The following is a 22,250-nucleotide window of genomic DNA, read 5'->3' on the forward strand; positions in this document are numbered from 1 at the left end:
GCAGGGACGTGTTGTAGTGAAGGGCTGCCTTCTGGCCTGTGCCTGTCCTCGTTCCTGTGCATGCTCCTCACTGGGCCATGAGCGACATTAGATGCTCTTGGCTCTGTTACCACACTCAGTTCTAAGCACTCAACTCTGTTCACACTGGGTTCCCACCACAGCTCTGTGGGGAAAAGACTCTGATTACTGCCTTCTCTCAGGTGAGGAAACTGGCAGCAGGTTAAAAGCATATCCATGGCGTGGGGTACCTTCATCTGCAGGGCAGATTGTGGTCCAGAGCAGGGCTGAGGGTTATCCTGGGTGCTGTGGACCACTGCCCTACGCATCCTTACCTGTCCATCTATACCTGCTGTCCACACCCCTGGCTGGAAAGGGGCCATGAAGTGAGGTCCCTTCACGGTCTCTGACTTTTCCAGCTCTCTCAGAGGCTGGGCTTGCAGGTGGCTGTGGCCATCCCAGGAGGCAGGAGCAGCAGCCTGGGGGTCCCTCCTGTACCTCATACCCCGCCTGGACCTGTGCTGGGCGGGCCTCCCATGCCCTGCCGCAGGGGCCCTGATGTGTGACGCTCACTATGATTTCCCTAGCGGAGAAGAAGATGATGAGCTCTGCCTCGGCAGCAGGAGCCCAGCAGATCTATTCCCAGGGAAGCCCGTTCCCTCCTGGACACTCTGGAAAGGCCTTCAGGTACTGTGTGTGTGTGTTGGGGTGGGGTCAAGATAGATGTAGGTCTCAGAACTCCACTCTGCAGACTGCACATGCCAGGCAGTGGTTCTTGTTCTGTAGCCCCAGGCCAGGCCAAGGGTCCTGGAGTGCTGGCTCTGCCCAGCTGGGGAGAAGGAAGGGGCTGGTTTCCAGCCATGAGAGCAGAGTGCTGGGGACAGCTGGGAAGGTGTGAGGAATCACCTCATTCCCAGGCTTTTAGGGTCAGTGGATGGGTAGAGAAATGCCTGATAGGGCTAAAGTCTGCCAAATGGGTGGAATCTGTAAATGTAAAGGGCCTAAGCTGGTTCAGGATCAGGAGGGGCATGGCATGGTGGGTTCTAGTGCCTGTCTCAATCATGGGTAACCTGGGCCCATAGCAAAATGGCACTACTAGCGTCTGTAAGTGTGTCTTCACCCCGAGACCTTCTGCTGTGGTCCCGTAGGCCAGTCTGTGCCATACAGCCTTGGGGACCTGACGGGCTGGGCACATGGACTAGTACTTTGGCCCATGAAGTCCAGGGCCTCATCAGTCAGTGTCCTGGGGAGAGCCCCAAGGACCCTGGGGTGCCCAAGCCCCCATGTGGAACAGAAATCAGAAAAGGCCCTCTGAGGTCTGCATTCATCTGGAGCGGGGAGGGAGCCCTGTATTGAGTGAAGACTTGATTTTTGGAAGGTGAGAATGTTGTTTCTCATTACGTTAGCAATTAAACCTATTCTGCGATTTTAAGAAGGAATCAGATAACATAGAGAAATGTTAAAACACAGTAGAATTGTACCCAATGATCTGCATGACTCTGTCACCTGCCTCCCTTTCAAAACCTGGCTGAACACCCACCTGCGTTAAGGTCTGCTGGGACTGGGTCCTCACACCCCACTGGGTTTTTGCTCAGCACTCAGCTTCTGGCCCTATACCCTGGGCCAGTCCCAGGGAGGCAGGAGGAAGGGCCTGAGAGGACGTGGAGGTCTTCATCTTTCCATCTTTGGTGAGCTGAGGGTGCCATCCACAGAGCTGAGAAATCTGGAGGAGGCACCAGCAGTGTAGACACATGGCCGGGACCAAGATTGGACCTGCGTAGGCCATGCAGAGAGTGCTGCATAGGGTGCCACACATGGCACGCCACACACTGCACGTGCCTGGTGAAGACTTGCTGTGCTACATGGACCTGAGGCAGAGAGGGCAACACTGGTGCACACTAGGGAGTCGTGTCAAGAAGAAGGGATGGGCTGAGTAGAGGAGAGGCCACGGGACCCAGAAGGAAGCTGAGCACACAGACTAGTCGTGGCAGGACTGCCGGGCAGGGCCAGGGCAGCCGCTGGTGAGAGTGTGGCTGGGGACACAGGCTCCAGGCTCCCCTGTGTAGACGCACTGACCTCTCTTCTAGCTCTTCAGTGGTTCATGTGCCTGGGGTGAACGACATTCAGTCCTCCTCATCGACGGGCCAGAACATGTCCCAGATCTCCCGGCAGCTAAGCCAGAGTCAGGCTGCATGGACAGGGAGCCGTCCGCCCTTCCCGGGACAGGTATGGTCCGGGGTCCTAGAACCCAGAGCACTTTGGTGTGCTTCCTTGGGCCCCAGCTCTGTGGGAACTGACTACCTAAAGCAGCACCCACTCCAAGGGTGCTGAGAGCTGAGACCTGGTACTGGCACCATCTGTGGCACTGGCAACCTCATCACCTGGGGGAGCCAGCAGGATGTGGGCAGGCCAGGACGTACCTGACACGATACACCCCAGGCTCTTCGCAGTCTTTGGGAGGGAGGAGGGGCGTCAATGAGCCAGGGAGCATGTGGTGTTCACCAGTGGAGCCAGGAAACCCAGGTGACTGGCCAGACTCACCCTCAGTGTCCAGGGCCTGTGCCCGGCCAGCCCTGAGAGCCATGGGAACCCCAGCTGATCCAGAGCAGGCCCTGCCACTGTCTGGGGCACCTGTAGGGCAGTGACCAGGGACAGCAGGAGGAGGTGACTGGAGATGTCTCAATCTGATGGCTACAAATCCCTTCTCAGTCCAGTAAGACCCAGTCATCTCCCTTTGGAATTGGAACGAGCCACACCTACCCGGCAGACCCGGCTTCCTACAGTCCTCTCTCCAGCCCGGCCACCTCCTCGCCGAGTGGCAACGCCTACTCCAGTCTTGCCAACAGGACTCCAGGGTTCGGTAGGTGGGGAGAGAGGGAGGGAAGCATCCCTGGGAGAGCCGCAAAAATGCTTTCTGGCATCCTGACTAGGGGCAGTCTGCATTCCCAGAGTACCGGGACAGGGTCCTGAGTTTCTGGGCACCTCTTCTGTCTTTGGCCACGAAGAGGAGGTGCATGGTGCCCCCAAGATGCTGGGTGCCTAGACTTGGCCCTGTCATTGGGCTTATCATTTTCAAGGCCTGAGGACTATGTTCCGTGTTCTGGTGGCACCTAACTGCTGTTGTCCCCCTTTGTGTCTCTTGCAAGGACTTTGAGGTCCCTAAGTCAGAACCCTGTAGGCTTGTTTCAGGGACTAGTACATGCAGAGATGAGCAACTATGTCAGTAACACCCTAAAGCTCTTTACTCAGTATTGCAAGGGAGGGATCACATCGCATAGGAGAACAGCTTTGTAACGAAACCTCAGGCTATAGAGGTCCCAATACCCTCCCCTCCCGGGCATGTCTCGGGTCAGCATCTATCCCTGGGCCAGCGTTCCGTGCCACAGAAGGGGGTCACAGTGCTGTCACTGATGACACCCAGCTGGGAGTCATGACACTGAGCCCGGACATCTGAATTCCACTTGGCAAGTCGCAAGCTTCAGCTCAAGTGCTTCTCTGTCTGTCTTACCTCCGCCCTCCCTTGCCGCTGGCTGCACTTCTGCCCTCATCCAGGGCCTGGGATCAGGACTTCCTGTCACCTGTTCACCCCAGGATCTGCTGTCCTCTTGCACCAGCCCCCGTGGGGGGGGCAAGTGCTGTGTGCAGTCTGTGTGTCCTTGCTGTGTGGCTCAGTGATGCTGAGGTGAGAACCCTGGTGCATGGCGGGAAGGAAGAGGCCTCTACTCAGCACTCGGGTCACACTGTCCAAGGCCGAGGTCTCGTCCTCCCCCACCCACTGTCACACATGAGAACACACCCCGTGTCTGACCCTTGCATGGGTGGGGAGCCCCCTTGGCTTCCTCCTGAGGTGGTCTTCAAAGGCTCCGGTGCCGTGGGTGCCTGGGCCGTCCTGGAAGCCATGGGCACCTGCTGGCACTGACTTACTCCGACTCGGCAAGGCCTGCGTGCAAGCTGGGCCCTGTGTGGAAGCAGGGAGGGCAGGGGCGCAGTGCACACCCAGAGGCGAGCACCAGCAGGTCAAGGAGGCCAGCCTGGTCACGAGTCCCTCTTACGTGCCTTGGAGCCTCTTGTTCTAGCTGTAGGCATGGTGGCCAGGCTGCTCCTGCCCCAACCATTTCAGTTCATTTTATGCTGTCATGGCCCTAAGAGAGGAGCACCATTATCATTCTCATTTCACAGGTAAATAAACTGAGGTACCAGGCTTCATAGAGTAGAGTCATGCATGGGGAGCCAAGCAGGGATCCCAGGATCATCAGGGGCTGCACCCAGCACTGCCTGGTCCTTCCGGTCACTTTCCAGCCAACGGGGGCTCAGAACTGACAGAGCCTTCATCTGCATTATGAGGAGAGGGCTGGGGCCCTGCGGGGAGGCCTGGGGACGGGGCAGTGTGCTGTGGCCTCACACTGTGCCTCATGTGGGAACCCGATGGAAGTAGTGTGAGGGACGGACCCAGGCATGGGAGCCAGACTGAGCGGAACCATGCAGCTGTGGAGTGGTTGACAGGGTGTCCTTCATATGGCTGACCTGTCCTCTGATAGGGGGATGCTGGTGGGTCGAGGAAGGCACAGACTCCATACCGGGCAGATGGGGGTGCTGGAGAGGAGGCTGCTGGGTAGGGTCAGCCAGCTCCACAGGGTGTTGGGAAGTGGGTACTGGGAAGGGTGCGGGGAGAAGTGACCCAGGGGCCAGGGTCTAGCAGGGAGCTGCAGGGTAAGAGGCACCAAGCAGGCACCACTGAACATCATTCCATGAAGGTTGAATTAGGTTTTAAAACAGTAGTGTATATATTGGCAGTGGGCGTGGGCCCTCACCCTACATATGCCAGGGCTGTTGAGGTGCAGCTGGGCTCCCAAATGTGACAGCACCCCAGGGGACATGACCCCAGCTGGTCACCCTTGCCAGGCCCTTGAGCCCGGAGACGCATCAACCAGTCCTGGCCCCGTGCTCTGGCTGATCGGGCAGGATTCGTCTGTCAGGGCAGCCTTGCCACATGTTACCAGTGACAGCCCTGGGGTGACATCGTGGAGCAGTGAGCATAGATGTCACTTTGGGCCAGTACTTCAGCAGCAGCCTGTGAGTTCACACGCTGAGGATGGAAAGGACCACGCCTGAGCTTGAGCCTCCTGTGCCCTGTGCGCTGGTTTTCACCTGAGCATTTCCTCCACTCGATCTGCTGAGGTCCTAAGCCAGCCAGTGTCACAGCCATAGCCTCACTTTCATTTTGACTCGGGTCACAGCAAACACTGGCTCATGTGAAGAGTGGCATCCAGAAGCGGAAGTAGGAAATTACAGGACCATGCCCCTGCTGGTCTGGTGAGCTCGGGTGTTTATCTTCATGACAATGCAGGGGGACAGGGTGTGCCTGCCAGGCTGCATCACGAGACAGGAACCACCCCAGTGACTTGAAGGGGGAAGTTTAATAAGAGCTGGTAAAAAGGAGCCTTAGGAATACGGGAAGAGCCAACATGAGCGGCAGCTTCCAGGCCTAAAGCAGAAGGCAAGTGAGTACACAAGAACGGAAGTAAGACCTTGTAAGAAGAGACCAAGGCCTGCAAAGCCCTGGATTGGGAAGGCTCAACTGCCACCGGGGCACAGGACTGATTGGCAGCATGCCGAGGCATCCGTGGCTGACCTCAGGGGCGCCTGCCCACTGGCTGAGCTGAGCTCTAGAGGGTGCAGGTGACCAGAGCCTGTAGACATCACTCACCGGACCGCCCAGAGTCACCCATAGGTGGAAGGACAGTGCCTGTGGTGGACTGGTTCACAGGAGGCAGCTCTCTGGTGGCAGAGAAACAGGGTGAAGAGTGAGCCCCCTGGAGCACTTGCCCATGCTGCTAAAAAGAAAAGCCGCCTGGAGGAGAAGCTGCCTCCGCTGTGGTGCCAGCCTATCTCTCCAGCACCCTCCATTGGCTGCACCTAATATTGCAAAAGATGGCACAGGAGATATGTTTACAGTAGGGATCCCCAGCCCCAGGGCCATGGACGAGAATCAGTCTGTGGCCTGTTAGGAGCCAGCACGAACAGCAGGAGGTGAATGGTGATCCAGTGAGTGAACGTTCGTCTATATTTACAGCCATTCACTGTTGCTCACATTAGCACCTGAGCTCCACTTTTCATCAGATCAGAGGAGGCATTAGATTCTCACAGAAGCTTGACGCCTCCTGTGGAGTGCACATGCAAGGGGTCTAGATGTGTGCTCCGTATGAGGATCCAACGCTTGATGGTCTGAGGTGGAGCTGAGGTGGTGATGCTAGTGCTGGGGAGCAGCCGCAAATCCCGATGAAGGTTAGCAGAGGTCTGGCTTCACAGAGACCGTAATAAACCAGTTGCTTGCAGACTCATCACAACCCTTCCAGTAAGTGGAAAGTGACAATTGAGCTGCCTCTGCTGGCAGGCTGTAGGGTGGCAAGTGAGTTGACGTGCTTCAGTTGTACAGCTGCTTCTCAAGGCAGGCTTGATGTCAGAATCCGCACACACTTGGTCCATGCAAAACCTGACCATGATTTTATGTACCACTTTCATCAGAGCTTCTTTCCTGAACTTTGCACTTGTATTAGTCACAGTTTCGATAAGGCCACAAGCTAGCCCTAGCCCAAATGAGTAAAAAATAGGCAGCCCTGGGGAGTTTCTTTGAAAGGAAGGAAAGACACAATGATGAGAAAGCAGAAGACTCTGAGGCTACCGACAACAACAAAAAAGCTGCATTTAAAAGGAAATACCAAGAATCCAGTTTAAATATGGGTTTGCTGCAGTAGGTAGCTCACATTCTCCAAGCCTGCTTTGTGTAATATGTGGTGACTGGCTGTCTGATGAAGCCACAAAAACTTTAAAGCTGCTTCTCCACAAGCAGACCAACACACTGCACTAACAGACAACTCTTAAAGTTTTTTGAAAGAAAATAAATGTGAGCATGAGGAACAGAGGGTTATTGAAGGCCACCACTTCATCAAATGTGTCTGCACTGAGAGCATTATAGCAGCTAACAGCATCGCTAAAGCTAAGAAACTCATCACTGTTGGTGAAGAGGTGATCCTACCTGCTGCTGAGGACATTTGTCATGAACTTTAGGACAGGCTGCAGTTCAAAGGTGGTACATGTTTCTCTTTTGGCCAGCACCATAACCGGACAATTTGATGAGACAGCAGAAGATCTTGAGGCACAGTTGTTAGAAAGGATTAATAGTTACTGTGGTATGAATTCTAGGTTGATGAATCTACCAGGTTAAATCCTTAATGACAAAGAAACGACGCTTCTTTTTGTGCAGTATACTTTTCACGAGGAGGTATATAGGGATGTGTTGTGTGTGCTTTCATTGCCACCAACACCATAGCTGCAGAGCTAGTCGTGTCTTTGAATGATTACATACCAGGAAAAGTGCATTGACCATTTCGTGTTGGTAAATGTATGGAAGAAGCAGCTGCCATGACTGGACAGCTTTCTGGTTTCACTACTCAGGTCAAAGAGGTTGCTTCGGGTCGCCAGGTGTGGTGGTGCATGCCTGAATCACAGCACTCAGGAGGCTGAGCCAGGAGGATCGCCTTGAGTTCAAGGCCAACCTGGATTACATAATCGAGTTCAAGGCTAGCCTGCATTACATTGTGAGATCCTGTCTCAAAAAGAAAAAAAAGGAGGTTGCTTCTGAATATGAGTCAATATGCTGTGTTATCCATAGAGAAAGGCTGGCTACCTGAAAAATGTCATCTGAATTCTACAATGTTTTGGAGGGGGTGATTGAAACTATCAACATGTTCATAAAGTGCATGCTGTTAACATCTGTTCGTGCAACTCTGTGAGGAGATGGATACGGAGCACACCTTGCTCCCTTGTATGCAGTGGCTTTGCAAAGGTAGATCACTGGCTATGGTTCCTGAATTAGGAGAGCCACTCTGGAGATTTCTTGTAGAAAAAAAGTCACCACTTGTGACTCAGTGAGATAAAATGGACTTAGTCACATGACATATTCAACCTGCTCAAGGAAGTCAGTCTGTCACTTCAGAGGAGAATGAAACTGTGTTCAAGGCAGCTGTAAAGTGGCCGCATTCAAAGCCAGACTGGAATTGTGAGTATGATGAGTGAACCTTAGGATTTTGACGTTTCAGACATTAGCAGAGATTTTGAAAGATACTGAACCAGCTCCTTCTTTCTCCAGTAAGCCAGGTGGATTGGCTTTGTTCATGCTGGAAGAGGATCGGCTGCTTGAGATAAAAAATGAATGTGTCCTTAAAAGTATGTTTGCGATAACTTCAAACCTCCATGGATTTTGGACTAAATCCAAGGAAGAGTATCCTGAGATTGCCACAGAATCACTGCAAAGTTTGCTTCCATTTCTAACATCGTATCTTTGTGAAGCAGAGTTTTCTGCAGTGACGGCAACCAGAATGAGCTTAGACTAGACATCAGCGGCACACCTCAGGTGTCACTGCATACCGTCACCCCCAGATGAAGGCATCTAGTTGCTGGAAAACAAGCTCAGGGCTTTCACTGACCCTGCATTATGGTTGAGTTGCATAATTATTTTATTATATATTACAGTGCAATCATAATAGAAATACATGGAGTGTGCTTGAATCATCCCCAAACAACCTCACCCCATCATGGAAAAATCATCTTCCATCAAAATGGTCCCTGGTGTTAGAAAGGTTTGCAACCACTGGTTTGCAAGATCACAGCACAAGCAAGGGAGGGGGGATTTAGCTGTGCAGCAGTAAACTGGTAGCTAGCAAGGGTGCATTTGGTCTGCATCCCCAACTGTCGGCCTCTCTGTCTGATCTGTTCTTTGATGTCACATTTCTTATAGAAATGCAGGGAACCAAAAACAAAGGTCTGGGACACAGAAGTGGCTCCAAGGTGTGGCAGAGGCCAGGTTCATTCCTGACTTGCTGTAAAGTAGTACAGTGCTTTCTTAGCAGTGTGCGTGCTTCCAGATACCAGCAAGTGCAGACGTGTCCATGCCTTCCTATTCTTGCCCTTCAGTTCAGGATGAGGTAGCTAAAGCAGCTCATTCATGCATGACACAAATCAAGTCATGTCACAGCACATGAACTGAACGAGCAAGAAACATCCGTGACAAGGCCCTTTCTTAGAGAGTCACACCCATCTGGCCTGCCCCACCGGGCCAGACTGACTTCAGAGAAGGAAATGGAAGGAATTCTCTCAATGAGAATTAGGATGCATAATTAGAGAGGAACAGGGGAGGACGAGCTTAGGGAGGAGAGGACAGGATCTGATAGTCTGAAACATTTGCAGGTGAGACCTCTATCCCTGCTGGTTAGGGCTGGGAAGGTAAGTCTAGCCAGGAAACAGCCTCAGTTTTACTCAAGAGCCATACCCCAAGGAGCCCAGCTCACTCAACTACACACATAACCTTTGGATTTCAGAGACCACCGGCCTCCTTCCAGAAGGAAACCTGTGTATGCATCACTGCCCAACCATATTTGTCAGCACTGCAGGTCACCAGGAGGTCATTCTGAAGGTCATGCTCATTATCTCATCAGAGACATCGCTGATCTAGTTCAGATACAGCCTTTCAGTGCCTGCTGCTGGGGCTGGTTCTGCAGCAGAAGCCTGTGGGCACAGTGGGGTTAGGTCTCAGGCTGCAGCAGGGGACGGTGCACCCTCCTGCATTTCACAGAATTCTGCTGGCTGTTCTCATCACAAAGAGGGGTTACTCAGGAGCGTGTGTTGTATTGAAGCCCTTCGTGTCTCAGGCAGTGCGTGTGGGCTGGGGTTGACCTGCCCTTGAGCACTTCTGGCCTCACCTCAGGGTAACTGGGACAGGAGGGCTGTGGGCGAGGTTTGCCTGTGGTTGGCATGGCTCTGGGAAGGGGGCAGACCTGGCAGGATGGAGAGCCCATCCTGATGAGCTACTGATGAACACTGGGTAATCTGTGTTAGCTCGTGATTTAAAGAGAAAAGCTGGGAAAGTTCCTAAGGTGTTTGATGTGCCTTACCATATCTTCCCTAAAGCCTGTTTTTCCTTAAGAATTCTCTTTGATTGAGTCTCAGAGATACTGTAGATCAAATACTACTCATTTCCCCTACTTTCTATTGTGTCATTTGAGTATTTTTCATAAACTGTAGAGGGAACTGATGCCTCTCTCAGTTGTAAACCGAGTTCCTTATTCTCATGGAGGAGCTCATCTTCCCTCTGAGTGGTGCCTGGTCTTCCCCTCACAGGTGACCGGGAAGCCATTGGCCAGAGCCGGGCTGGAGAGGGGTAGTGGTACCTCAGCAGGGACTGGGGGGCACTGGGCGGCCCAGCTGGGGTGAGGGGTTGTGGGTGAGACTAGTGGATCTAGGGAGCCCTGGGGGACCTGGAGAAAGGCCCAGAGCAGGGGCGTCTGGAAGGCAGGGCTTCCCTGTGAGAAAGGGGCTTCTCACACCCCCTGTGCACCCCATGGATGTCCTACTGTACAGGACTCCTTGGACCGAGGCTTCTGTGAGTGGCCACAAAAAGTGTGGGAGGCTCCGGGGCTTGGAGGACACCCACGGCCACCTGGTGGGTGCGGCTTGTGGAGAGCTGAGGGCTCCAGTTCTCTCCCACCCATGCGACTCATCATTTTCTCTCAGTCAGGGGAGGAGGGAGGGCTGCTCTGGAGGGAATGTGCCTTTCAGGAGTGGGGTGGGGAGCCCCTGGCTGCACGAATAGGGGCGCTGTGGGTTGTAGGAAGAGGAAACCCACCTGGGCCCTCTGAGCCATGGTGGTTCTTAGGTGTCACGGAGCCAAGGGTGGCTTTTAAGGCAGTGTCCTGTGTGTCGGCTCTTTCAGCTGAGAGTGGACAGAGCAGCGGGCAGTTCCAGGGGCGGCCCTCTGAGGTCTGGTCACAGTGGCAGAGCCAGCACCACGGGCAGCAGAGCGGTGAGCAGCACCCCCACCAGCAGCCCGGCCAGACTGAAGTGTTCCAGGTAAATCGAGCGAGCACCGCCTTCTCCTAGGTACCGGCGCCTTCTCTCTGCTTCCTTTCCCCCTGGTCCTGCTGCACACCGCCTGCCCCTAGTGAGCCAGCGTGCGTTCTGGCCGCCCTGGGCTAGAGGGAGGCAGGAGTAGAAGGGCCCGCAGGTGCCTGTGGGTGACATGCAGGGGAGGCTGTGTTCTGGAGATCCTCCCTAGCACCAGGGCAGCACCAGGGCTGCCTGGAAGGCGTGGAGCAGAGGCTGAGGGCCTGGCCCAGGCTGTGCACTGGGCCTGGAGCACAGGTGCCTCAGTTGAGATTGCTCTACTGCCCTGTTACCCGTGACCATTGCACCCAGGACAGGCCAGCAAGCCCTGGCTTGGCTTCCGCTGGGGTTAGGCTTGGGATGGCCACTGGTCTAGACAGGCCTGGTTTCCTCTGTGCCTGGGGCCGACCTGGGCAGCAGGTGGGCATTGCTTTCCACCCACAGTGCTCTGGTTCCTGCTTCAGCAAGAACCCTTTTCCTGGAGGCTGTGGGCAGGCTGTGAGCCCAGTGAGCCTCAGCTGCAGCCCCGCAGCTCTGTCCCAGTGCAAGGCAAGACGAGGGAGGGACCGCGTCTGAGTCTCTCAGATCATTTCCTCCTTCCCCAGGGTCTGTGCCTCCGTTGCCTCATCCTCATCCTGAGCTGCCCTGAGGGAGAGGCAAGGAGCATCCTCACAGAGGAAGGTCCAGAGCAAGGGGTCCATCAGGGCCCCACCAGAGCGGTGGCCTCTTCAATGTCCAGGAGCCTTGGCCCAGCCCCTGGCTCCTCCCCTGCACAGCTGGGACTCTGACCTCCTCCCTTGAGGCTCTACCAGGCAGAATTTCCTAATCAGGGTGACCATGCTAAAAAGAATTCTTGGTCAAATAAGTTTATGAGACATTGGTTAAACAGAGTTACTCAGCTTCTTTCTGCAGAACAGATGCCCAGTGAGGACTGAAGTTCTAGGAGGTAGGCCAAGTTTGTTTCCCAAATTTATTTGTCCACAGAATTCTTTTCTCACAGACCATCGCAGGAGCTGGGCTGTGACGGAACACCCAATGAGACATTGGGAATTGCCAGTCCTATTTTCTGGACAGGTAGTTTGAGTCCAGAACACCTGAAGGACTCGGGGAGCTGGAGTCTCCCTGGGATGTAGCACTGCCCTTGAGATCTCCGCACTCCTGCCCTGTCTGCTTGGTGTTGCATTTCTGTTGTGTTTTGCTGTTTGCGAGGTTCGGGGCTGGGTCTGTCCGGCTCACCTTATTCCCGGGCCCAGTGTCAGAGAACAAAGGTGTGTCCTGCAGTGGTTCACCTGCCGGCCCACCAGCCCAGGGAAACAGTCCCCAGGGACTCCACCATGTGGGCTGGGAGTTTTCCCTGCTGCCTGCCAGACAGGTGGCTGCGAGGGTGAGTGGTGGGCGGGGCTTGGGGATGCGCCTGGTTTTCAGGGCGAAGATGCTTACCCCTATGGCTTGCTTTCTTTTCTTCTGTAGGACATGCTGCCCATGCCAGGAGACCCGACCCAGGGGACTGGCAACTATAACATCGAGGACTTTGCCGACCTAGGCATGTTCCCGCCCTTTTCTGAGTAGCTGTGGGGCAGAGCGAGGCTCCCCTGGACAGAGCCACTGCGCTGCAACATCAGCACCCAGCTTGCCCTGCCACGGGACCCCATCGCAGTGCCCCTCCCCCTGCACTCCCCCAGGCATGGCACTGTTCAGCTTTCACCGCAGCTGTGGCTTCTCTGTTGCTACTGACCAAGGCCCTGCTGGGTGTCTGGGGCTTGGTTGTATTTATTGTATTTTATCTGTGTGTGCTCTCCGGCCCTCAGACTCAGCCACAAATATCCCCTCGGTAGGCGGTGTGCACCGTGAGAAGTTCATCTGATGCCCAGAGCAGCAGCAGCCGCCCTCCTGGGATGCCGGAATCTGGCTTGCGCTTGCTTTTCACAGCTGCTGGCTGGTGGCCAGGGGTGGGCAAGGGGCAGGCAGGGGCAGGGCCTTTTGTCACGCCCTGGAGCTGAGGAGCCTGGGAGGCCCACTGCCCGCTGCTGTGCCAGTGGGCCCATTGTGATGTGGGTGTTTGTGCTTTGTGTGGTGAGACGTGAACTGTCCGTCCTGATGGGTGTGTTGTGCCTTGTGTCTGTCATGTGTGGCCCGAGCGTGTGTGTAGAATCCAGACCGCAGTGAGTGTGAGCGCCAGGATGCACAGCCCCTGCCCCTGTCCTCACTGAGGATACTGGCGCAAGGCTGGCAGGGAGGCAGCTGACAGGCTGGCCCTTCCACGGTGTCACCAGGAGCTGAGGCTGGGGACCTGCTCACTGAGAGGGGTCAGTTGTTCAGTCTAGGCCCCTGCTTTGGGTCCAAGCTCCTCCATGCAGAGGAAGCAGCCCTTTCCCCATCTCAGAGCCCAGGGGTCATCTCAGAGCCCTTTCCCCATCTCAGAGCCTGGGGGTCACTGTCTTCTCTCACCAACGGCAGAGACAGGATGCCTGGTATCCTGGGCTGTGCCCTGGACTGGGTGGGGGCAGCTTCTGTGTGGAGCTGATGCCCTGATGCCCTGATGCCCCGTCCCCCAGAGGGATACAGTGCAGGTCTGCGAGGCAGAGGACCTGGCTCTGGCTCTGCTTGCAGCTCTGCTCCTGCCACACAACTGCCCAGGCCCTGAGTTCTCAGCGGTCTCAAGACAGGAGCACCGGCTGACTTCCAGACACCTCTGCCTGCTGCCTGCTGAGCCCAAAGGCCCTGGCTGCAGTGTTTCGTTTTCACGGGCTCTGCTATCTCCGCTTCCCTCATTTGCTTCTTTTCCCACCAGTCACCTCATTCTCGCACATCACCCCTCAGCCCACTGATGCCCACGTGGGAGAGGGGCCACCCTTGGAAAAGCCCTGGGGTACTCCCAGAGCCCCTGCGGACGCTGCACAGTACTGTGTCCCTGCCCACGGGTCCCTGAGGTTGGGGAATGAGTGAGTAGAGGAAGCCCCAGGTGCAGGTAGGAGCTCTGCCTGGTGTCTGGCCCCTGAGCTGTCAAAAGCCAGCCTTCCTCCCAGCAGGATGCCCTGCCCCAGCACCTGGCCTTGTGTGGTCCGGGGTCTGAGACCGGCCGAACCTGGCGCTGCAGTCTCTAGAGCAGCTGTTAGCCCTGGTGTAGACAGCGGTGACTGGGACCTGAGTGTAGATGCTCGTGTTTGCTCCATCCTCAAGTCTCTTGCTACTGGGGAAATGGAGTCACCACAGGCAGCCCCAGCTCAGGCTCCTGGTGCTACCTGGGGCCATCTCAGTGCCCAGCAGCCTTGGGCTTGCTGTGGGCAGTGAGCGTCATCCTCCCCCCAAAAAGGCACAAAAATAACCTTTGGAGCAAAGAAATATTCTCAATGAGAGGGAAATAGACTTCATGTGGCCTTCAGCTTGTGAGTATGGAGGTTCATTTTTGCCCTCTGTATGGTAGAGGACAGTTGGGCGACACCAGAGAGCAGCCGACTCTGCTGCTGCCCTGCTGGTCCCTGCTGAACCTGAGGGATCCGTAGCCAGCAAAGAGGACCCGCTCTGGCCACCGCCCTCCTGTGCCTCTGACCTCAGCAGGACTTCAGGGTGCCTGGGCCGGGATTTGTAGCCCGAGGAGAGCTATGGCCCCTGAGGCCGACCTCCTCCTTCCCCACCTTGTTCTGGGAGCAGGGCAGCAGCTGTTGGGGTCTGATGGCAGGTGTGAGCCCTGTGTCTTTTCTATCTCCCACTCTGCATTTTGTGGTGATTCTCAGAAGCTGTCCTGTAGCCAGTAAGAAAGTAGACAAGGGGTGACAGGGAGCAGTCCAGGGCTGGGCAGAGCCCACAGGGGGCACTGAGACACAAGGGGGAAGAGCATAGCCCTGAACTGCAGGCTTGGTGTCCTGGTTTGGAAAGAACCCCCCACACCATCCTGCTGGCCCAGGAGGCCAGGTCCTCTCCTGCGAAGAACAGGTCATTGCCAGCGGGGAGGGGAGGCTCCTGGCTTCCTGTAGCAGTGAGGCGCTTCTGTGCTCCTGGATGTGCCCAGGTTCTTCTCAGGCTGAGGGCTGCACCATGGCTGTCATCAGCGAGGACACATTGAGGTGCCACCAGGACTGGCCAGGGATGGTGACAGTGGCTGGGGTGATTCTAGAACATGCTGTCTGCATGTCCCTGTGCCCTGGCTCTGTTGTTAGCTCTGTTCAGGGGGTGAGAAGCCATGACAGGAGCCAAGTTCTCCTCCACTTCCCAACACATCAGGTTCAGCCCTGTGGTTTTTTCATGAAGAGAGAACAGTGCAGAGTGGGGTGTACCAGGTCCTAATAGAGCTTACACTGGGACGCTTAGGTCTGCTGTGTCAGTATGTTAACTGTGCGTCTCCAGGTTAGCCCTGCTTGCGGGTATCAGTGCTCCAACCAACCTGGCACAGGAGGAGGCAGGCCCCAGGCAGCTAGGAGGCTCGCTGTCCTGCACACCAGGAACAGCCGTGAGCTGTGCAAGGCCATGCATGCTCACCCAACGGGGCCATCTGCTCATAACAGTTACTGTCTGTCACTTAAACGGGAACCAGCCAGGTGGCTGGTGATAGAATTGATGCGCTCTTTGTATGACTAGAAAGGGAGCTGGGTAGGATGTCGCTGGGTCCAGCTGCCAGGGGTCCAGCTTCCCCGTCCCTACGGGATCCCATGCACCAGGGTCCATAAGCACCTTCTGTCTGTCTTCGCTGCCCCCTGGGCTACAGGGGACCTGGTAGGTTACTACACAGGGCATGTGCACATTTTCACGCTTCGCACGCCTGGGTCTTATGGCTGGAGCTGCTTTATGGTCCAGCAACCAGCCAAAGCCCAGGGGGCACCAACTAGCAAAGCCGAGGCTTGACAGGCTGGGCAGAAGCAGAGTAGCTTGCTTCATCTAACAATCGGTTTTCTTAAAGAAAAGAAAAAGAGCTCACAAGCAGGCCTCAGTGGACAACAAGCACTTAGTCATCTCTCTCTTAACCCTTCTTCTTATGGATGTGAACTGTGCTGTGGATAAATCATTTGTATTTCTTGAATGTTCTCCCTGACTAACAGTTATTAAGTCGCTGTGTATATGTGTAACTAATGTAACTGCCTCTGAAATTTTCATTACAATAAAAATGACTTTGCCCTGCACCAGCTTGTAATGGACCTACTTGCGGAACCTGCCTCGAGGTTGGGAATATGTGGTGTTGTCCCCCTCCTAAGGCCACTCCTGGGTGTTAATGGGCCGCCTTTGGGGTTCTAGGGACTTAGGATGGAAGAGAAAACTAACAATTCTCCTGGGTAAGGCAAGGCTCTGTAGGAGGTTCTTTGCAAATACTTCTTTTTTAATCATTATAGATCTGGGATCTGGGCCTACTACTCCTGGCTTATAGGAACCCGATTAAGTGGCTTATCTGACAATACACAGGAGGAAGTGGTAGAAGCAGGACCTGACCTCTGGTCTCTCTCCAGAGCCCTGTCGATAGCTATATTGTCCTTTTGAAACACTCATTATTTTGGGGGTATTTGCAGAATTAAGTTGGTGTCTTAACTGAACCTTAGTAAATACTAACAAATTCTAATTTTTCTCTGTTGCAAGAGGACTACTTGACCCTTGTATCAAACATCTAGCATTGTTGTTTTACATCTTTACTGACTGATTACAGGCATAAAATGCACAAATTTTAAGTACACAGGAGAAATGGTGTGACTGTGGGTTGGATGTGGACAGCTTAGACGCTACACCAAACATGAAGCCTATGAAAAAAGTGAATTGACAAACTGGACGTCATGAAATATAAGACATTTACTTCTCAAGAGATACTTTTAAGAGAATGCGAAGATAAGTGCCTGGCTGAGGGGAAAGAATTGCAAATCATATATCTAAAGAACACTTGAAACTTATTAAGACAAACAACTTAGCACAAAATAGGCAAAAATATTTCATATATACCTTCAAATTACACCACAAAAGATGTACAGAGGCAAGCAAGGTACAGTGGTGCACACCTATAGTCGCAGCTACTCAGGAGGCTGAGCCAGGAAGATCACCTGAGCCCAAGACTTTGAGGTTACCCAGAGGAACATAGCAAGAGTCCATCTCAAAAACAAAAGTACACAGAGGGCAAATACAAAACACTACATGGTAGCACGTGAAAGTAATGGTTAGTATTATTAGTCATCAGGGGAATACCAAGGAAAAGCTCCATGAGATAGCATTCTAACATTTGTCTAAAATTTAGCAGGTGTTGTTGAGGATATGAAAGAAATACAATCCTCATATGGGCAACGTGGTGGCACCCAGCTGCTGTGTGAACAGTTCAGAGGTTTCTTGTGAAGTTAGGCATCATTCGCCCTGTCACCTGGCCCTCCCACAGCTAGTCATCTGCCCAAGGGAGATGGAACGCACATCTACACAAAGACCTTGTGGGAACATTCATTGCAGTTGCCAGGGATGAACAGTAGCCTAAGTGCCCGTGGACGGGGTGGATGAGTAAATCCTGCAGTGGCGGAACACTGCTCAGTCACAACAGCAAACAGTGTAGACCTAAGCAGCAACACAGAAGATGCACAAAAGAATCCCACAGGGCAGAAGCCAGGCACGCAGAGCGAGTGATCACATTCTGAAAAGTCCAGGAAAGCCAGGCCCAGCCTGACTGGGACAGATGGAAGGACAGGTACAAAGGTTGAGATGACGGAAGGTCCCATACTGAGTGATAGGTGCAATACACAGGGGAAAAAACTTGTCAAGCCAGTCACTCAAGAAGAGCACATTAAACTACAGTGTACTCAAGTTCTAGCTAAATAAAGCCAGTGTTCAAATATTCACAGCAGAGTTTTTGATAGACTGTATCAAGATGATCCCAAATTTCCTGTGGAATAAAAAGGAAACATAATAGGCAATATATTTTACTGAATAAGATATAAAGACGTAGAGAAGAAAAGAAGAGGAAAAAGAGCAAGTATTCATCCTCCCAGAGAGTGGGAGGTTTCATAATTGAAATTGTGGGCTTGGCATAGAGGTAGAAACAAGATCAACAGAACACGACAAAGTCCCTAGACATCCGTACACATCAGACAGGAGTCTCACTGGGAAGAGTTGGTGTCAATAATTACAGGGAACGGAGAGGCTTTCAATGAACAGTGTTGGAAAATATATTTATAAAATCCAGTTAGTAAGGACTTCTTAACCAAGGAACAAAGACATCTATGAAGTAAAATATTGATAAGCTAGAACTCAAAGTCTGACTCAAAAATGTAAAAAAAAAGTCAATTAATTGGTAGAAAACATTTGCAATTTATGTACCCACAAGAATAAATAGTATTCAAAATATATAAAGGATTCTTACAAAACAGTTTTAAAAAATATGCCTCAATAGGTTAATAGTCAAAGGATTTGAGTTGTCAATGCCTAGAAACTCAAATGACATTAATTCTGCCAGAATTAACAACTTCACTGATAATCAAAGGAGATGAAAAATTAAAACAAGATAACTGTGTCATTCAGATTGACTAAGTCTGCAAACATAGCTGCTGGTGAGGAGGAGAAACGGCTCTCTTCCTAGGTGGGGGGAAGTAGATTGATTGCTGAGAGTGCACCAGGCGGTATCAGGAATGTCAAAGCCATGCAAATCCTTTGACAGGGAATGTAACTCCAGGAAACTTCCCACAAGCATAAGGGGAGACAGTGAGTTAACCTGATTGTTAACGTGATTGGTCCGATAGACATCTGAGTTAGTAAAGCACAATTCTGAGTGGGTGCCTCTGAGTGGGTTATGAGTGCATGACTTTTGGGACTGTATCTGGTCCCTGGACCTTTCTTCTCTGGCACTTGCCCTGTGCTCTGGTTCCTGGCCACCATGAGGTGAGCACTTGTGCTCTACTATGCCCTTCCACTCTGATGTTCCTGCCTTGGAGCCAGCTGACCATGCACTGATACCTGTGAAACCGTGAAGTTAAATCTCTAAATTACAGGTGTCAGGTGTTTTGTTCCAGTGATGGGAAAGCTAACAACACGGAGACATATACAAGGATATTCACCGCTCTGTTAGCAATAGTGAAAAGCCAGAAAGCTATGTTTAGGAGAGAAATGAACAAACTGTGGCTTAGTCATACAGAGGAACCTATCAGAGCACTTAAATTAGCTTGATGCAGAATTCTAAAAGTATAGCACTGAATTGAAAACGCTGTGCATATTTTTATAACTCAAAGTACTAATATGTTTTGTTTGTGACTAAATAGATAAGTAATCTTTTAAAGCCCCTGATAGATACACCCAACTCTGGAGAATGGTTTTCTTTAAAGAGAGGAAAGAGGAAGGCAACTGACAGAGCTGAATTCCTCAAAACAGATTCAGAGAGGAAGGAGAAGAGAGAGAAGAACTGGCAGAAAGTAAAGGGAATAGGGCAAGCATCTGAAGCAATTACGGTAAAATGCTACGCAGCTGCCTCACCCCAGGATTGCCCATATGGGCGCCTGTTGGGCTTTCCTCAAATCTGCTGCTTAATGAAAATATTTGGTAATTAAATGTGAATCAGAAGGCAGATACTCAGTCTCACAAGTAGTCAGAGAAGTGCAAATTAAAATAACAGTGACATGGCATTTCTCACCCCAGTGGGTTGGCAAGAGGGAAGTGGCATGTGAAGGGATTTTTTTAAACTTATTTTTTGGTGAAAATTGTGAAGTTTCTTGAAACTTTCTTTGACAATAATGTGGCAATATCTAATAAATTAAGTAAAGCTATCTTTTGGGCTATCTTACTTCTAGAGACTCATCCCTGTGAAATTTTGTACTGGGGGGACAATTGTAAATGAAAGTCCACCAATAAAGAAATGGTTGAAAAATTAGAAAACACCCTTATTGTTATTTCAAAATATTAACAGATACAAGGAAAGTATAAGTAATAATTAATCTACTTTGATACAACAAACACACCCAAGGCACAGTGTGGAGTCATTGTCAGTTTCTGGTTATATAACCATGCGCGAGTACATGTACAAAGTCTGTGAATTTTTAACATCAGGCTGTATGTGGAGCGGAGAGAATTGTCACATGACTGTAGAAGCAGAGAGAGTAAGCAAAAGTGAAAATAAATGTAACACTGCATTTATATAAAATTACTCATGTGCTCATCTAGATGCATAAAAGATGTATAAAAATATTTTCATGGTAGTCTCCATAGAGCCTGAGAATTTCCCGTGCATTCGTGTAACTTTTAGTACAACTTACTTTGCTAAGAGCACAGTATACTTTAGTTATAAAATCATACCAAGCAATAAAAAGCAAATTGCCTCCCAGACTAAGAGGAAAAGAAATGATCCACCCCTGTACTAGGAATATGCAGAAATTTAGACGTCAAAGGGCACAAAATCGAAGTGTGACCCATGTGATCACACTGCTCCACAGGGACAGTGGCAGACAGAGGGGAGGACACAACTGCGTGCAGTGCCACGCAGAGAGAGATGGTGACCAGAAGCCAGGCACTTGCTGTGACCTGAGCTGAGATTTCCCCCGGGCTCCTTCTAACTGACACAGCCACAGCCAGCAAACAGAAAACCTGCTCTTTACGTAGGCGGAACAGTCATGATTGTTTTCCAGACTTTACCAGTAATGGGCAGACATTGTTTTTAAAGTGCAGAGTATAGAAAACTACGAAGCATGAAAATGCTGTATTCTACTTTACTCTTACTGATGAGAGGGCTGAGTGGGGGGATGGGAGGGAAGCACAGTGCCTGCCTGGGGGAACAGAGGGGTGAAGGAGCAGCACCCCTTTTCCTGGGTGTTCGGATACAGCTCCCAGCCTTCCTTCATGAGAGTGGTGCAGAAAAGTTGTTCCCTGCTCTTTCCCTGAGAAAAATAATGTCTCCATCCACCGCACGGAGGCTGGACCCTTGGGCTGGCTTCCCCTGCACACGCTGTCGCACATTTTCTCTGACCCACTGTGTGGCCCCTCCCATCTGCTGTGCTGGGTGACCCCAGGGAGCCCTCCCCAAAGGAGTGCTCGCTTCCTGGAGGAGAGGGCCCTGTGCAAAGCGTGAAGGCTACAGGTTGAGGGCACCCCATCCTGTCCCAGCGGAAGAGAGGGCAAGGACGGAAGAATTACTCATGATGTTGTGATCAGTGACTTCACCATCAGGTCCCCGGGGAGCCTTGCTGATGGAGGCCACCCGTGGGGCTCGCAGCTCATTGGCTCACCCTTGGCTGCAATCATTGAATATGCTCTGAACCATGAGGCACAGCCTTTCAGCAGAACACCAGATTATAATGCCAGGGACTCAGCTAGTCTCCGGCTCCAAAGCCACCATTTCTGGGCCCCTAATTCTTCTTCCTACACACTTTGCACAGAGTCAAATCTACATGCCAGAAAAAGAGAGAGAAGTGTGGTCTGATGCTGAGGAGGTGGGGAAAACATTTCACTGTGGTGATTTATTGGTGAGAAGCCGATTTCTCAATCACATCCCTGAGTGCAGGGGACGCGTCTCCACATCTCGTGGCATCTGCACATTCAGACGTGGTCTCCAGGTTCCCACTGTGAGTGTGTCTGGGTCCAAGCTGGGTTCACAGAGCCCACACATAGGGGATGATGTCACGTAAGTGTCCCTGGAAGCCTTGGTGACCCCTGCAGTTACACACAGGGTGAGAACCTAGAAACAGGTCTATGGAAATTATCCCACCAAAAAAAGAAATACCATAGAAAGGTTTCTTAAGAAGCAATAGATAGAAGGAGTTACATCTTTACTTTTCAATAAGAATAAATTAATATCTTAGTAATATTTGTCACCTATGTCTTCCCAGCCCTGGGAAGAACAGCTCAGCCCCAGTTCCTGGGAGTTCCCAGTTGTAGCAGTGAAAGTCCCACACTCTGGGAGATGCCTCTGGTCCCACAAAAGCTAGGGTGCTTGGACTCCCTCCCAAGAGCCCAGCAGTGCTTGGCAGGGAAGGCAGAGCTTTGGAGAGGAAGGAGAAATTGGGCGGGATTTTGCAAGACCGCAGCAGGCAAGACTGGCCTGTGTTTCAGCGATAACTGAGACCATACTCTCTCCGATGAGGAAAGGGGTCCAGAAGGTCCAAAGAATTTTGTTGTGCTTCCCAGAAGCCCTAGCAAGACAGGAAAGCTTCACTCAGCCGGGAACTTCTGGATCACCAGGGCCATGAACCAGACCCAGGAAGACCCTGAGAAAGGCTGGGAGTCTCCTGCACTGATTTCAGCTCACCAGATGCATGGACAGTGGTTCCTGCACTCTGCCCAAGGGAGCCTGAGCAGGTCCTGGGTGCTGCTCTGCCCATGTCCCCACCACACGGGAGCTGTGTGTGAAGCTGACCTGGCAAATCTGCCTGAGGAGGAAACTCTGA

General features: G+C 52.1%; 1 protein-coding gene across 8 annotated transcripts in view; it reads left to right on the forward strand.

Annotated features, from left to right (window-relative positions):
• Positions 1-16,049, forward strand: part of Arnt2 (aryl-hydrocarbon receptor nuclear translocator 2) — a 149,500-nt gene extending 133,451 nt beyond the window's left edge. For 7 of the 8 annotated variants that reach the window (XM_013512638.1, XM_005381432.2, XM_013512637.1 and 4 more), the window contains 5 exons: positions 585-684; positions 2,085-2,223; positions 2,707-2,857; positions 10,766-10,902; positions 12,406-16,049. In XM_013512638.1, coding sequence (XP_013368092.1) covers positions 585-684; positions 2,085-2,223; positions 2,707-2,857; positions 10,766-10,902; positions 12,406-12,504 — 626 coding nt within the window. In that variant the 3' untranslated portion in view covers positions 12,505-16,049. Of the gene's footprint in view, positions 1-584; positions 685-2,084; positions 2,224-2,706; positions 2,858-10,765; positions 10,933-12,405 lie in introns of all 8 variants that reach the window. The other variant, XM_013512642.1, reaches the window with a different exon arrangement.
• The last annotated feature ends 6,201 nt before the right edge of the window (positions 16,050-22,250 follow it).

This window comes from Chinchilla lanigera, unplaced genomic scaffold (assembly GCF_000276665.1).
Source record: "Chinchilla lanigera isolate Chin_1 unplaced genomic scaffold, ChiLan1.0 scaffold00015, whole genome shotgun sequence".
Classification (NCBI taxonomy): Eukaryota; Metazoa; Chordata; class Mammalia; order Rodentia; family Chinchillidae; genus Chinchilla; species Chinchilla lanigera.